Source organism: Saccostrea cucullata, unplaced genomic scaffold (genome assembly GCF_032062105.1).
Source record: "Saccostrea cucullata isolate Sc308-1 unplaced genomic scaffold, CSIRO_AGI_Scuc_v1 ctg13715, whole genome shotgun sequence".
NCBI classification, from domain to species: Eukaryota; Metazoa; Mollusca; class Bivalvia; order Ostreida; family Ostreidae; genus Saccostrea; species Saccostrea cuccullata.
In genome coordinates, this window is record NW_026920435.1 from 147 (window position 1) to 16,945 (window position 16,799).

A 16,799-nucleotide genomic window follows, 5' to 3' on the forward strand; every position below is an offset into this window, starting at 1 on the left:
GTCCCCTCTAGTAGCAGCCTTATAAATTTACGATTTCTTGTAAGAAGGGGTAACTCAGATATTGATTAGACTAAATGCCAGATAAGTTTTTAAAAATAAAGATGTACCTGTCACCACCCCTTCTATTAGATTAAAGGCTTATACCACAGCTAACCAAGTATTACATAAGATTGAAGTTATACCAGAGGCTTCTTCATTTTGGGTAGAAGATAAAACCCAAGGATTTGTGATCAACTGTGTTTTAATGAAAATTTTTTTTGTCTGGGTTTGCATAATGTTTGGATAAGTGGGACTTAAGGTTCTTTGTTCCAGGTAAGTAAAAGATAGGTATATTAGGACCTGCTGAGTAAACACTAGCTGTGATAATCTGCCCCAGCAGTTAATGAGTTTGGGGAGGGTTTAATTTAGTGGGTCAGTCCTCGCAGGTATGTCATACTGATCTGTGTGCTGTGGGTGGGTTTTCACTCGTCAGTGATATTCTGTGGTCCAAAGACTTGACTTGCTTGTGAGTTATTTTTGGTGGAAACTTGGATATTGGGTTGAACTTAAACTAAATTTCAGACTTTTGTCAACTTTATTTAAATTGATCGAAGTAAATATAGAAAAACTAAATAATGATAACTTCTAATTTATTTACGTGTCATTTGAGGATCTTCTAAAAAATAAAATTAGGAAGTTATTAACAGTGAATTTGACATTTTCATTATTATTATGTATTTTTTTTTTTCAATTTATTTTTTTCTGAAATATGTGTCAATCAACCTCTGCATATTTGAAGTCTGTACAAAGAATTTCGTTAATATAGTTATGTATTTTTGTTTTTTAGATGAAAGAAGTGTGTTACTCGGACTTCAGAAAGGAATCAATACTGGTGGACATCAAGTAGGATGGCTATTACAAGATGTCAGTGTCGATGCAGGTAAAAAAAAAAACTGTACAAGTGTTATTTTGTATAAAATCATCATTTATTCATAAATTCTATAGTGTTAATTTTCCATCCCGATGATGCTTGGAAAGGTTCAATGAAATAATACAAAATCATGATGATTTGTTTATTTATTATATTTTCATAAATGATCATGCTTGTGAATTTTTATATTAATGAAAATAGATATTAAACGTTGAAAAGAAATCCATATATATACTTGTCAGCAATAATTAGAATTTGCTCAAACTAACCTGTATTAGATACAATTTTTATATAAGGTACAAATTTATCTGGAGGCCAACAAATCAACAGGATGTTTTTTTTAACGCTGATGAATGTCAACAAAGTGTTATTCCCATGAGTATAACCAAGATGATTAAATTACAATTTCCTTTTCTGTGTAAATCATGGCTTGATTTGAAAATGATATCTATTTGTTCTGTAAATCAATAGGAACAAATTTCAATTATTTAAGCTGCTTGTGCATCTGATAGCAATTGAGAACTGATTTTTTGTTTTTTTTTAATTCTGCAATGTCATCATGAATTTCCTCCAATTTAAATGGATCGTACAGTAAAGCATACCAACATTGAAATGCTAGGGACAAATTGACTCTGCTGCAATCATTATAAAGTTAACTTAATTCTTTATATATGTTAAAATCACACAGGGAATGAAAATCTTTTTACTAGAATCATCGAATTGAATTCAGTTTTAAGTGTGTCCTTTATAACCATATTTTCTGTGTATTTTTTCATAATAATCTATAGGTCTTAAAATTGAGTGTCTTTGAAATCTTTATAACCTCGAAATGAGCCAAGCCTTTTATTTTCTCAGATGATGTCAAGAGTCAAACTAGTCTGCTGGATTCAGAATCAACCTACTTACCTCTAGAAATCGCCCCCACCCCCAACAGACCGATGACGGCGCCAGCTGTAACCAGTTCAGCCCCCCTCAACAACTACCCGTTTTATATGCAGACTGACAATAGGCCTGCGACGTCAGGGGAGTCACGCTATGATGCGTACGACCGTCGACCAATTAAACCTCTAAATACTGATGTGTTCAAGGGAATTAAGCATAGTTTTCAAGTGTCCCCTCCTACGCAATCGGGAAACGAGCCCGCTTTGGGAACAAAAAAGAAAACTCCGCCCACGGCACAGGCTCATGACTATGACACCAGTCAGGAAGTGTCGCAAATCGAACAGATTTTAAATCCTCCTCCCAAGGAAAATATTCCAGTGGAGGATATTTCAAAGATTAAGGATATTTCACATGATCGGAAGTCATCTGCCAGGTGGAGTGCATCACAGAGAACAGAACGCAAAGCAGCGCAGAGTAAAAAAGACAATGCAGATCGCAGTAGTATACCGGTGTCTAGTAAAAATAGTGCTCCTATTTCACGTACGCAATCGGACTACACCAAAGGGCGATATGCCCCTCGCAAATATTCTGAACCTAGTGATAAAGTGTCTTCGAGAACAAGAAGGACAGATTCTAAGTCAAAGGGAAACAGAGATTCAGGAGTGTTCTCCAGACCCAGTAGTGATGCTACCTTAGATGCAGGTAATTATGTCCCTCAGTGTTAGTATATTATGGAATGCGTTATCATTTTCAGGTGAGGGTGAAATAACATTTTACATCTGATCGATTCAAATTAATTGGTTTATAAGGAAAGTTGGTTAATATTTCTGGAAACCCATCTACTTCAAATAATGATACAGAGACATTTTGCTTTTTAATAGAAATATTTATTATGGAGTTGTAACTAAATTTATGTAATTCTTACAGTATGGCATTGTATGTGTACACAATGTGTTAGAAATTTCTAAACCCTCAATGGTACTTTGTCTCTATTTTTTACTGAACATTTAGAAGTTAAGCACCTCAGACGACCATATGACATCAGCACTAAAGGCAGTCCCAGTATTGCATGGTGTGATTGCAAGCTACCACAATGTTACCCCGCTTCACCACAAAACATGATGACAGGCAACTTAAGTCAGCTCTATATTTGAATACATACATGTATACCTATATCTTACAAATGTTGGCATGTTTTTATTGCCACAGACTGTTTTTGGCCAATGTCCAGTTTCCCTACCCACATACACCAGCATATTGTAAAGCAATTTTTTGTTTAAAAGGCTTAGTACAAATAAAAGACTCAAAAGACTGCCCTAAGGGTTTGTGAAATGAATCCATCAATAATGTATTGCATCAGGGACAGAAATGAGTAATTCCCAATATTGACTATAGGTCAGGTTAATTGAAGGACAGACATAAAATCTTTGAAATTATCTCCAACTGTCATGCCTTTAATGATGGTCGATGGACAGTATTTATGGATTTGCCATTCCAAAGTACTGAAGTTGATGCAGAGATGATATAAGTGCAGACTGACCTGCAGAAATGACATGTCTAGCACCTCTCCATAAATAACAATTTATGTCATGTATTGTCATGCATTAATTGCAATTCGTACAAGCTTCATGTACTCTGGGTGAACAATTCTGGAAATTATGACGTATATATGTGACCAGTTGACATCATTGTTATTTAAAACCTTTCCATCATTGCTGCTGAACATGCTGAACATTAGATAATTATACATGTTAATAATATGACAATTTTCTTTCATACCTTTCCATTATTTCTGCTAAATATGCTGAAGATAGATAAATATATGGCAAATTTCTCTCATGATTCCTTTGTATTTGTATTAGTGTATATTTATGACATTAATAGATTGCAGACTGATAGATAGAAAGGCTTTTTTCTTCGGCATAGGGGCTTAATTAAAATATATTCTGACAGTTGACCAAAAAAAAAAAGAGAAAAAGAATGCTTTGATTTTTTGATTGTGTGTTGGATATGGTTTTCATTTTCTATCCCTTATGAAGCAAGATAGTAGCCATGTTTACATTTTATGAAATTAATGGAAGAAAGGGGGCTGTTCTTGGAATATACCTCGACAGTGTGAAATTTGACAATATACTGATGTCGTAATTTTTATGCATTTATACTGTTGCTTCATATCTATTCTGCTTTTTTCAGTACCATTCTTGAAACTGCAAGACCTTGTGTTGATTATTAGAATGAAATTCATGATGATTAAAACTTGGTGGTTAAGAAAAAGATTTTAGGAACACTAAATTCTGCAGTAATTTGTTTCCAATTGCTTTGAATGACTGTGTTGACATGGGAGTGAATTTCCTAAGAAGTTAGTTTGCTTTGAGAGTCAAAAAATCACCTGCATACTATTAATTTTCAGAAGTTTTTGTATTAAGTTGAGAACACAACATATTGTGAAGTGCTTACAAGTTCCCATTTCTAAAGCAGGATTTGTGAAAAATTTGATAAATGGAGATCTAAAATGAGTTTTCAATGTTAGCAACTTCAGCTCAGATAACCTTGTCTTATTTATTATCAAAATTTTTTGCAACAAACTTACACCAAATGATTGATTGAAAACATGCATAAAAGAAAATTTGAATGTCTTTATAATATCAACTGAATGAATTGATTTATTGAGGAATAAATTGTAAGATTTAATTTTTTTTTTTTCAAAATTTGAAGCAGTTTCAAATGTATAATGTCCATAAGTTTTCAACATGTTCAAAGGGGTTGCAATTTTTTGTTATCATTTAAGTATCAAATGTAGGGCATATTGATACATTTAGGTGATATTTAAAAGTCTGCACTAATCTTAATATTTGAACAGACTACTCCGTACTTGGCTTAATTTTTGTTTCTTCTTGTTTTCTTGGTCTGAAGAGCATGCTTGAGCATTTTGAATGAATTTCTTCGACATGTTCAAGGTTATTATTTTAAATTACGTAACTTATGAGCCAAACCTAAGTCTGTTGTGACATCGATTAGTTACAAAACTGTCTCTTCTATCTCCAATATTGGCAATATTTCTATTTTTTATGTGGGTTTATTGCACACAGTCTGGTAATATAGAACTCCAGTATATTAGAAGTAATGGCAGTTGTTGCTAAGCAGACACAGACGAAGCTGCAATCTGTTTCCATGGAAACTTGATGGCCTTTATTTTCATGTTTGTTTAAAGACGTACAACACACTGGGGGAGATAACTCTTGCGATTTCAATTGAACGTTTGACGTGACGTCAAATTTAACGTCAAATATAAAGCGTCAAAACGACGAGTAAAACGATCCCGATGTATATCAATCCTGAAAGAAAATTGAGATATGGGGCTTGGCTGTGATTGTGCATACCATACTCAATCAATAAGTATTTTTTTAATTAACCGGATTAAACTCCGTAAAAAACAAGATATAAAATACCATCCCTTAATGTTTATTTCATTTCATTTCATATACAATAAATTGTATTTTTGATCAAAGCGCAGCATTTTTTTATCTTCTGAAAATTTTATTTTACATTGCCGAAATTCTCATTATGTACATCTGGCTATATAACATTCCGATTAATGGTCTTCATTACAATTTGTGCATACACGATATAAATATTGTTTTTCTTCTTTGATTAAATAAAACAACAATAAATATTATAAACAAAAAACTTTTTACAATGTAAAATCGATGTTGTTCTCAGACCCTTACTGATCAAAGAGGAACAACTCTGAAAATGTAGGAGATGTTTATTTTCCTCCCTTTATTCACGGTTTTCCACAGAATCAGATACATTTACAGCAAGACGTGATAAATCCGAGAATTGAATACTGTAGACCTCATATACACAATGTAAGTATAAAATTGAAAAGAATTGTTCACTTGTACTGAAATTATCTGCATTTATGAATATCCTATTGCAGCAAATCGTAACTTTGACTTTCTGTCAACAATGTCGGTTCGCATTTCCTCGAATCAAAACAAAACGTAGCCTGTACGATTTAAAAAAAAAATATCAATGTGGGATTTTGATATAAATTGAAATAGATGAAGAGTTTAATGTTTGATATTTTGAAGTTAATGTGGACGAATACGGAATTTTCATTTTAACTTTAGAAGCGACGACATTGAAAGAAATGCGTACAATATTATCATGAGGGGTGTATGTACATCTAATGCAAATGTCGATGTATCCCCACAGCCACATACTGTCTCGTTTGAAATAATGACATGAAAGAAACTACAATTATTCCATTTATATCACAGGAGAGTCGAACATACACCATTTTTTAATGAATAAAATTAAAGAAATAAAATTAAAATCAACATATTCAAGTTCAACAAAACTTGAATTCGTATCCAGGTTTCATGTGATATGGAATGCATAACGCATACGTACAGTATATGGACTAAACACTAAAATCTTTCAGTAATTTTTTCCTGATACATATAAAAACAGTAGTCAATATTTATTCTGCATTCATGAATTTAAAAACTAATGCATACCTCCGGGATTCTTGACGAAATACCAGTATATTTGCACTGTAAACGACGTTTCGTCAAACGCTAATGGTCTGCGACGCAAAAAAGGAAGGGGTGGGGGTAATAGGGGTATTCAAAAATTGCCTAAAAATCTACATTTAAGTACGCTTTACATATGAGAACTTTTAAATTTGTAAGTTAATATATTTTTGAAGCAAAAGCAATATTCCAATTTAATTTTTTAATGTGTATTTGCAGATTCATATAACAAAGTGATCGACCCCCGTCTGAAAGACGCGGGAACGTGATTTATTGAGAAAGGGGGAGGGGGTAATTTTCCGCTATTAAATCAAAACTGGTCGTAGAAAAATTATACAAAAAATTATGAAGATTATTTTTACTACCAGCTACCTAAAGAAAGTTTTTTACCAAAATTAAACGACAGGTTTTTTCTCAAAAAAATTTTGAATTTGAAAAATACGCAATTTTCAAGGCTTAGAAAATTCATAGTTTTTCAGTTTAAGGTCTTTAAAAATTGTTTTGATGATATGTATATCAAAAAGATGATTATGTTTTTGTGTTAAATGGTTAAAAGAATAAGCCAATGAAATTTGACATTTATATCTAACCTGGTTTTATTGAAAATCAAGGTTTAAGTAGTTCATTGATTAAAAATTTTCTCTCCTTGTAAACAACTAAAGGGGGGTAACTTCCGGAAGTTCCTGTCCAAAAACCACTCGAACGATTTTGTCCAAAATATGCATACATGCAGTAGATATAGTCATGTACTAAATATACAAAAATAACGAAAATTAAACGACAGGAATTTTTTGGGGTAGGTGTGTTGTACATCCTTAAATGACTAATTTGTATTTTGGGAAAAATTCTCATTGTATTAGCTTGAATTATCAGAAGTTTTCATGAATTCAATCAGTCGAAATAGGTATTAACACATTAATTAGTATAGATCTATAGCCATACATGCATTTGCCAACATAACATATAGACAAGGACATATCTACATGATCTATGCATGATTGTATGTATTTGTATGATAATACTACTCTTATGTGTATGGTATGTGGTCCATATTATAGTGTATTTTCAGAGGAATGAAAGATTTTGGGACTTTTTTTCTGCATATGTGCATATGTTTGATACATATGAACATGATGAAAGTATATATATATCTTCTGATTTTGCTTGTCAATGAAAAAAATCTGAAATGAATATGCTTTTGATTTAACTTAATATTGCCAATTAAAATTTTTTTTATTAACATGTTAAAGCCTTAAAAACATTTCACAGGAATATCATATTATTAGCAACAGTTGTTCTTTGTGATATTTGGTGCAATTAGAATTAGGTCAACAGAAAACATTTTCCATTTTCGTGATAGCTAACTTCTACTGGTATAACGTCATAGTAAAAGTAAACTTTTAATCTTAAAATCAGACCACTTTTGATCCAATTAGGTAAGACACAAAAATATAGTGAATGGTTTTGTCACAGACCTTATGAGAGAACTATATTCTACATAAAGCCAAGAACCTTATTAACAAAGGCTGTTTAATTGGATAATCACTGATAATCTTGGGTTTCATAACAGAAATGTTTGGATTAAACTTCAAAGAGTCTCTCTATAGGGATATATGATACTTTAAAAATCTTAAAAGTTCATTTAAATTTTAAATCAGTTTTAAATTTAACCATGTTAACCAATCTAGCTTTTTATAAGGATTGAAAGATTTGAATTTTAAATATATAAAAATGGTGATGTCTTTTTTCTTTGACAGTTTATTTGTATCTGTCATTTCATTGTTAAGGATTTTGTGTTTTTAAATAACCTTAATCAGGATTAAAGCCCCTATTAATCCCCCAAGTTATGGTGTAACTGTGTTTCATAGTCGTTGTTTTGACCATGTCAAAATGCCTTCTGATTCCGACCTTTCTTAACAGAGATTTGCATTTTAGTACTGTAAACACATGAGGAAAAGAATTTCTAATTCACAAATGTTCATCTAGTGATTTAAGTGTTTTTTTTGTGGGAAGTGGAGGACGATGTGATTTTTTAGCGTCCTATGGATATATCGTGAATTTTAATCTGTTGCTTGATTTGTGAAAACAACTTCAGTTGGCAATATGCCGTGGTATAATAAAACTGTCAGAGGTAGGAACTGAATCCTCCAACAAAACGCAGATCTATTTTATTTGTTTTTATTTATAAACACATAAATAAATTTATTTCATACTAACAATTTATTTATCATGTTGATTGACAATTTCAATTGATTTTGTGAATTATTAATTACTATGAAATAGAAAATACTCAAATGCATTGATTTGTCCAGTGTGGACAATTTCAGGTTTAGATAATTCAGAAATGAGAATCCACCAAATCTCAAACCACTGTAGATCACTTGCAATACCTTATTTTTATGATATAGTCTTGAACTTGGTAATAACAGGACAAAAATGTGGTAATTGCTCAAGTATTGCTATATAATCTTATGAACTAAATACTGTAACAATTTTCTTCCAGACCACAGGGCAGCAACCTTAATACAGGCAACATGGCGAGGATTCTGGGCTCGGGAACATAACCCTGAGGTGGTGTCAGTACGCAAGGAGATCCGAGCTCGCCGTGCGGAGGATCATATAGTGGTGCTCAGGTCTGAGCTTGATAGGTATGGAGTAGCTTACATTTCTTAGATTTAGCTCATAGGCTGTGAAACTAAGACACATTTGAAATAATTATTCTTATTGTAAGGCAATATGAATGCTGAAAACAAGGGACTTGTATCATATGATCCTGAGGTTAAAAAATTAATTGTTGATTTAGCATCAATATGACCATAGTTAAGTACATTGGTATGCATTTTCCGTCATGAATTCCAAAATGATAGTACATCATCATGAGTTTTAATTTAATTGAAAATTTTTTTTAGGCAGCGGAAACTATACGATGAAGAAAGACATTTAAGAGGACTCCAAATGGAAGCCATCCGCTGTCTATGGAAGGAAGTCCAATCCCTCCAGAGCTGGAAGTCGGAAGTCCTCAACTCCCAGCAGTTCCGGAACACCCTGGATTCTAGTCACCATGACGACAGCTATAACTACAGTCAGGAGATACAGAATACGCTGGAGAGGATCGGAGGGGGTGGTCGTCAGGGTGACAGTGGGAGGCTGGGGTCTCTGTCGTCGGTGGAGGAGGAGAGACAGAGGGAGCTAGAGAAGACCTGTGCCAGTCTGCAGAACCAGGTATACCCAGACATAAACTAGACTTAATAATCTTAAGATTGTAAGATGTATCCAGACTAACATGACTAATAAACATAGCTTAGTATTGTAATCTGTACAGTACATATAAACATAGCTCAATATTGAAAGCTGAATTCAGATTTATTTTTTAACAAACGCTTAATATTGTATTTGTCATCTGTACATATTTACATATAAACAAACCGCAATATTGTAAGCTGCAACCAGACATATAAACATATCTCAATATTGTAACAAACCAAGACTTATCACCTAGTTACTTAGTTTATAATGTGTTCATAGGTTGCCCAGCTCTCCCAGGCTCTACAGTCAGTGTCTAGTGTTGTGTTCCAAAGTGGCATTATGACCGCAGGCATGGACTCCATCAATAATGGTCAGTATTAGAATATGTAGATCAGAATAGATTTCTCATGCTAAGTTCTGGATGCTTTGAAGTTTATTTATTTTGAGTGTTCATTTAATTTGATATCCATATAAAATTTTTATTACAGATGCGGATCAGACATTGTTAGTCACAGGGTATGAGGAAGATGAGAGCTCCAGCTGTGAGGAGACCAGTTATACTGGCTCTAGATGGGGTAGGTTTCTTGAAATTCTTTTCGAATAGGTTATTAAAAAAATAATCTTTAGATCAGAGTTCTTCCATGTTTTGTCATGCCATGAAATTAAAAGCTGAAAATAATAAGTGCTGAATATAGAAATAAGACATGTCAATGATGTATTGGAGTGAGATTATTTTCAATGTATTTTCACTATCTAATGATTCTCTTCCATTTTAGCAACGGTCCCCCATTCCCTCTCGCCCTACCCCTCAGAGGAGGAGGAGCAGTACTTTTACTCCTTCCCTCAGCTAGGCTGCCCCACCCCTCCCAGGAGTCTGCATATGGAGCACAAGGGAGAAAACTCCATCGTTCTATCCTGGGGTCCTTCGAAAATCTTAGACTCTTCATGTAAAGAAGTTAACAAACCACTTCTTGGTATGTATACAAGTGCTGCATGGGTAAATGAAAATTTTTTGGTGTAATAAATACATTGACACTTTTGGATATTGATAATGCATGGAATGTTTTTGTTTATAGGATACAGAGTATATGTGGATGACAAACCAGTAGCCATGATCAATGGTTTGGCTGCCCTCGTCCATGGTCTTAATCCTGACTTAACATATAAGTGAGTGTTTAAAAAACTCAGTATAATTGATAAAACACAAAATCAAGATGAATTTAATTTTTTAAACCTGATGTTATCCACAGTGTATTTAGTGCAATGTTTTTGTTCCAGTTTGTAATAAATCTCTGTTTTTCTTAAAGGATATATGTAAAGGCAGTATCGTCTCTGGGAGAGTCCAACTCATCAGATATTCTGATGGCTGCCCTGTCCCAAGCCGCACGTAAACGTGCCTCTAGCACCGACAGCAACAGAACAGACAGTGATCATGATTCTACGGAAAGTTCAGACATTGCACGACGACGGAAGGACAATCATCAGCGTCAGAAACGGAGAATTAAATCTCCTCGACAAGACAAGAGACAGTCCAGTCGAAAAGGATCCAGTGCCAGTGATCAAGACAGACCTCCATCTAGGTCAGATAAATCAAAGTCTGTTAACAGCACAGATGGTGTATTCAAACAGCCAAAAATTCACACGAGACCAAGAAGTAGGGAATCCACTCTGCATACGGAGCCCCAGTGTTCGGAATCTGCCCCAAGCCTGCCACAACCCAGTGAGTCCAAACGGTCACCTCAGTCAGGAAGTCAGAGCAAAGGACCTTCTACCTCACAACTGTCAGAGACTTTTACAGTGGAGTCATCAGAGTCCTTGCTGATGGCCATCACGAGAGCTCAGAGTAGCCTCGGGATGCAGGAGTCAAGTGAACAGCCAGTGAAAACCCATAGGAGAAAACGTAGCAAAGACTTCAAAGCATCTGATTTACAGGATGAGGATGTGAATCAGAATCAAGCAAGTCCTAGTGCAGGAAGTGTTAGTCCGCATTCTTATAATATCGTAGAACAGCCATCCAAAATGGCAAGTGACAAAGACAATTTGAATAAGAGTGAGGATATATCGAGAGAAAAAACACAGACGCACAGGAGAACTAGGAGTAAGGACTACGAGTGGAGGAAAGATATAGATGTGTCTGGTCACGTGAAGGAACCAGAAAGGAGAGAAGTTAAGAAAGCGTGGGTGAAGGACTCCCCCACTGGGGAAGTACATGGAATTCCCATCATTGATGCTAGTAAAAGACATTCCTCTGGTAGCAGACCCAGTAGCCCTGCCCCTTCAGATGCTTCAGAAAAGTCGGAAAAGAAAAGGACAGTGGCAGAACTTTTGGAGAAATTCTCCAGCAAAAGCAGTGCAAATTTTGGTACCAATTCGTTAGGAACCGAAGGAAGTGATCAGCATGCTGGTTTGCCTCCTAGGTCTCGAAGGACCAACAGCAATGAAGACGTGAGTGAAAGCAGGAGAACTCCCACCAAAAACATGTCGCCATCAGGCAATGACAGACGAAGAACTCCATCCAATGGATCAGAGAGTGATGTGTCGGAAATTTCTAGTTCTTCGGCTGCCAGACAGCTGGACATGGACAAGAAACCGGGAAACACAGGGATAACTAAACTGTTACAGAAACTTCAGAACTTCTCCAAGAGCCAGGAGGAGTCCATACAAAGTCGAGCCCAGAAGATGAAGAAAAAGTCCACGTCAGAAAGTCCGGGGATCGAGGAGGGGCACCATCGGCCCCGGAGGATCAGTGGGGGGAGTGAGGGGGATTCAGTGTCAGAACGGACCGTTCATCAGAGTGATAGTTCATCCCAGTCTGATGATCCACAGTTAAATAGAAAACCATACAAAACTCATAAAAGGTAGACAACTGATGACCAGGATATTTCTCATAGTTCTTTCCCTTAGATTCTTCTGTAGTTGACATACTTACACTATCCTTTATTTAAAAAAGAAACTAAAAATTAATAATGCATGTGCTCTAAAAGAAACTGCCTTTGTAGATTATTTTAACATATTCTATTAGAATTTTTATTTATGTAGTCATTTCTACTATATTTCCTAAATTATATATTATTTATGTATCTATTTCTATTGTAGTTCTTAGATAAAATTTCTTTCTCTCTTTTTGTTGTGTGTTTCTGTCTCATATTGTAGTTTCTTCAGGGTGTGTATTTTGATAGAAAACTTTACTTCATGTCCAGTGAAGTGTGGAGAATTTTCCCTTATACAACACTTAGAAAAGATTTGGAATTGCCTTGATGTTGGGGGAAAATATCTTCATAAAAAAATATATAACCTCAAGGACTGAATTTCAAAGAAGCCTGTTAAAATACTAAATTATTTAAAGACTTTTAAAATATATATGTTAGGAAGTGGATCTTTTAAGACCCTAAAATAGTGTAAAAACAGGATTAATTGTAGATAAAACCCTGAAACTCTTTCTGATAGTGAAATAGATTCTTTAATCTTTCCATCTTTCCATCAATGTTTTATCTATCAATACTGTAAGTTCTATCATCATAATCACGGCATTCATAATAAAATAAAATTGAATAATTTTTTTAAATCACCAATTTAAAAATTCGTAATTTTTCCCTGTGTTGTCTTAAAACCAGTTATTCAATGATTAATTCTTGCAGGTGCATTATATTGTCAATTCCTTATTCTCCTCTGTTGACCCTTGACCTTTGTGCGTTTTTACCTCCATAGATCTGGTTCAGACCAGAAAGTGAATGTCTCTCAGCACCGCCAATCATCTGCACCCTCCACCCCCTCACATCACTCAGCCCACAGTAGCCATGGCAACCAGTTTGATGACTACACGCCAAGACCGGGGTCAAATGTCAAGCGCACTGCATCATTCCATGGTGTGACCCCTTCACCCAAAAAGGAGGTTCAACCAAGAAGGAGTGGTTCAGATGTATGTATGACATAAATATGTAAATATATCCTTGTGAGTATTTAGTGTTATAGTTTGTAAGATATAGGCTTCAAGATCAGGCAGTGTTATTTTATTTGTAGTAACTGAAGGTAAATTAGTACGGTATTTTTAATGAAAAAAGATGGATCACCATTAAATGCTACTAATCTATAGTGCTAATAATTCTATGTGCATTAACTTGAGTTTTCTTGAAGAATGATGTCTGAAAATTCATTTCTTTTTGGGTCATGTAGTGCAAGAATTTTTTGTTTTGTTTGCTAATTATGACATCAATATTATTTGAATTGCAGGAAAACTTGTATGATAAAATGCAACAACAGCCCACGGTATGTATCTCTTAATCATTCATCCATTCTATGTGTTTCATCTCTTATATAGCTGTAGGGCTCTTCATTAGCACTCTTTAGTTCAAACCTCTTGATTTTCATTCATTTGTGATCATGATCATTTCCATTTATCTCAGTTATTAGCTTTTGAGTGAATTGATATTGTTATTGAAATTGCTGCTTTGTGGCCATAGCATTTGCATTCCCATCAGGTGGATTCGTGGCTGAAACTGCTTTTTACTAAAATGACAGCATTTCAACAATTAACAATGTTTATGTGATGGCAAATTAATTTTAGAACAGAAATAAATTATCTAAGAAATAGCCTTACTAAAGATAGGGCATTAAACTTGATACAGCACTTTAGGGACTGTGTGTCATAAAAGTTGAATTGTTTTCTTTTATTAGGAATTTTCGACTCATTTACTCATTTCATCATCAACTCATTTTCAACTCCTCACAGACCAAGGTACATCTTGTCTGCCGCCATGTCATGCAGTTCCTCCTTGTGTTGTTTTATAAATTAATGTAATCACCATTTGTCTTTCTGTCCTTGCACCATTTTTTCATGTCTTATAAGATTGTGGTCATGTAGTACACATTATATGCATGATTTTTGTCTTTTTACACAGAAATAACCTTCTGTGACTTTCTTTTCTATTCAAAATTAAAAGAAACATCTTTACTTTTTGTTTAAGATAAACATACATTGTTAGTTGCTTATTTTTTTTCTAAATAACATTTTATAAAAAAAAATAGTAGCCCCCTATTTTCCATAAAATACAAAATGAGGTTGCATTACTTTTTTCTTTACCTCTGTGTTGCTACAAAGAATCTGTTTTCATCTTTCACATGGCCTTCAACAAAAAACCTGTTCATGTTTGCATGCCTCTCTCCCTTTTGTACACTTCATCCAAACTAGAAAATCCCCCTTTGTCTTGCTAATGTTCTTTTTGTTTATTTTTTTGTGATCAGGAATAAACAAGAAATACAAACAATTGGTGTCAGGTATAGCATGCTGAAAATTGCACTGTTTGCAACTTTGCTTTCTTTGCAGTTTTGATGTTCAATTTTATAAAGTAGCAATCCAATCTGCTAGTTTTCTTGCTTTATGAATCAAAGTAAGCTTATAGCAGCACAAGAGGAAATAGAGCTGAATTTTTTAGTTTGTATTTACTGGAAAAAATATAATTGCAAAAAGTATTATTCTAACTGAATTTTTAAGTACATGTTAATTTGATTCCTAGTTAAATTGAAAACTACAGTACAGTTTGGATTGCTCTTAAATTTGTTTCTGAAGGTACACACAAGACTGTTTAATTACTTACTAGGTACAGTACAGGCAACGCGGATCCCGGTCTCCGCGTCCCCGCCGCGGTATAATCACAACGCGGTATTTGGCCAGGTAGACAGGTAAACCGCGTTCCCTCCGCGGGAAATTCATCACTTACCTGTCCCCGCCGCGGTTAAATCATCGATCAATTACTGACAATTAGTATCGTAAACAAACGGGAGTTATCTCCCCGAATTGTAATTTGCGAATTTTTCCTGTAACAAAAAAAAAAAAAAAAAACCAAACAAACAAAAAAAAACCCGTGTGTTTATTAATAAATTTTGCTATGAATAGAATTTAAACTAAGAAAAAATAAGTTTATTTTTGTTTCTAAAATTACATATCAATCTTTGAAATTGAATAGAAAATTTTATTAAATTGTTACGTCTTTGTAATTGGTTAATTATTTTGTGTTATTAAGAATCTATCAAGAAACAAAATTAAATACTAGAAATTTTAATTAGTTTTTTTTTAATCTTCATATTATATGCAAACTGTATAAATGTTGAACTCGGACTGTTTAAGTTTCGATGAACGATTTTCAGCATTCATTTGGAAAAAAAAGATGTACATCTTTTTAAAAATGTACATCTTCATATTGTTTATTAATTAATTTCGATTTATTGTATATAAGATGTACAGGCCTAGGCTTTCTCTTAAAGTGTCAAATTACCGGAAAACATCCGATGACGAGCATTTGCAGTTACATGTTGTGGGCACATGAACTTAGATTTTCTTTATCCAAGATATCAAGAAAAAGTTCTATTCTTCTTTATTTCTCATCGTTTATGTTCTGTTCCCAAATTAATTTAATTTAATTAATTAATTTTCTTTAATGTATTTCCCTCTTTTATATAAATGTGCAGGCATTTTTCTCAAATTGTCAAATGACCGGAAAGCATTCGATGACGAGAGTTAACTTTGAGCACGTGAACTTTATACAAGAGATCAAGAAAAAATATCGTTTTTCACCTTCACATTAACATGTTTTACTTTTTCATACAATGTCTTTCTATTTAATTTTAATATTTCTCGATTTTCGTGTTCAATAGATAAGATAGGATGTGCAGGTGTAATGATAAACTTCACAGACGAAATTATAGTTTATATTAATAAATATTCAATACAAAAATTCATATATTTTTGTTTTCTTTGACAAATTCTGTTTCTTTGTGTATTAAGTATTTGCCGCGATCATTTCCTGTGTATAGGGATTAGCAGTGCCTGAGCAGGAAACTGCATGCCCTGGGGGTTTCACACCTGTCTTAAAGTATTCCCTCCTTTCGTAATGTTTGCTTATACGAGTTATCGTTCATGCGGGACGGTATGTACACTTCCGGTAAAGAGTTCCATAGCGCCATATTACAAACAATGCGATGGAACCACTACGTAATGAAGGCACAGACTTGCCGTTATCATTTAATACCACTGTGGAAGACATACTTAAATATCAGAAATCCCAAATACAAACATTTCTGCGAGTAAATCACATAAAAGTGAGTGGCAACAAGCTGGGTCGCCCAACGGTAGTGAAGGCAATAAAAGATCGTTCGTGCACTACGCCCAGTCAAATACCCACACATCAGTCGTGTCAAACTTCAGATGTACCTGTACCAGATATAAA

At 34.2% G+C, this 16,799-nt stretch overlaps 1 protein-coding gene across 1 annotated transcript; it reads left to right on the plus strand.

Annotated features, from left to right (window-relative positions):
- Positions 1 to 826: 826 nt before the first annotated feature.
- LOC134248980 (uncharacterized) lies at positions 827 to 14,388 on the plus strand (the record flags this gene model as incomplete). The annotated part of the gene is made up of 12 exons (XM_062731362.1): positions 827 to 919; positions 1,766 to 2,494; positions 8,834 to 8,978; positions 9,240 to 9,552; positions 9,856 to 9,946; positions 10,065 to 10,151; positions 10,353 to 10,550; positions 10,653 to 10,743; positions 10,884 to 12,434; positions 13,285 to 13,495; positions 13,807 to 13,842; positions 14,251 to 14,388. Coding segments are annotated over 12 exons (3,659 nt in total), but the record flags the coding sequence as incomplete, so codon positions are not given.
- Between the last annotated feature and the right edge of the window lie 2,411 nt (positions 14,389 to 16,799).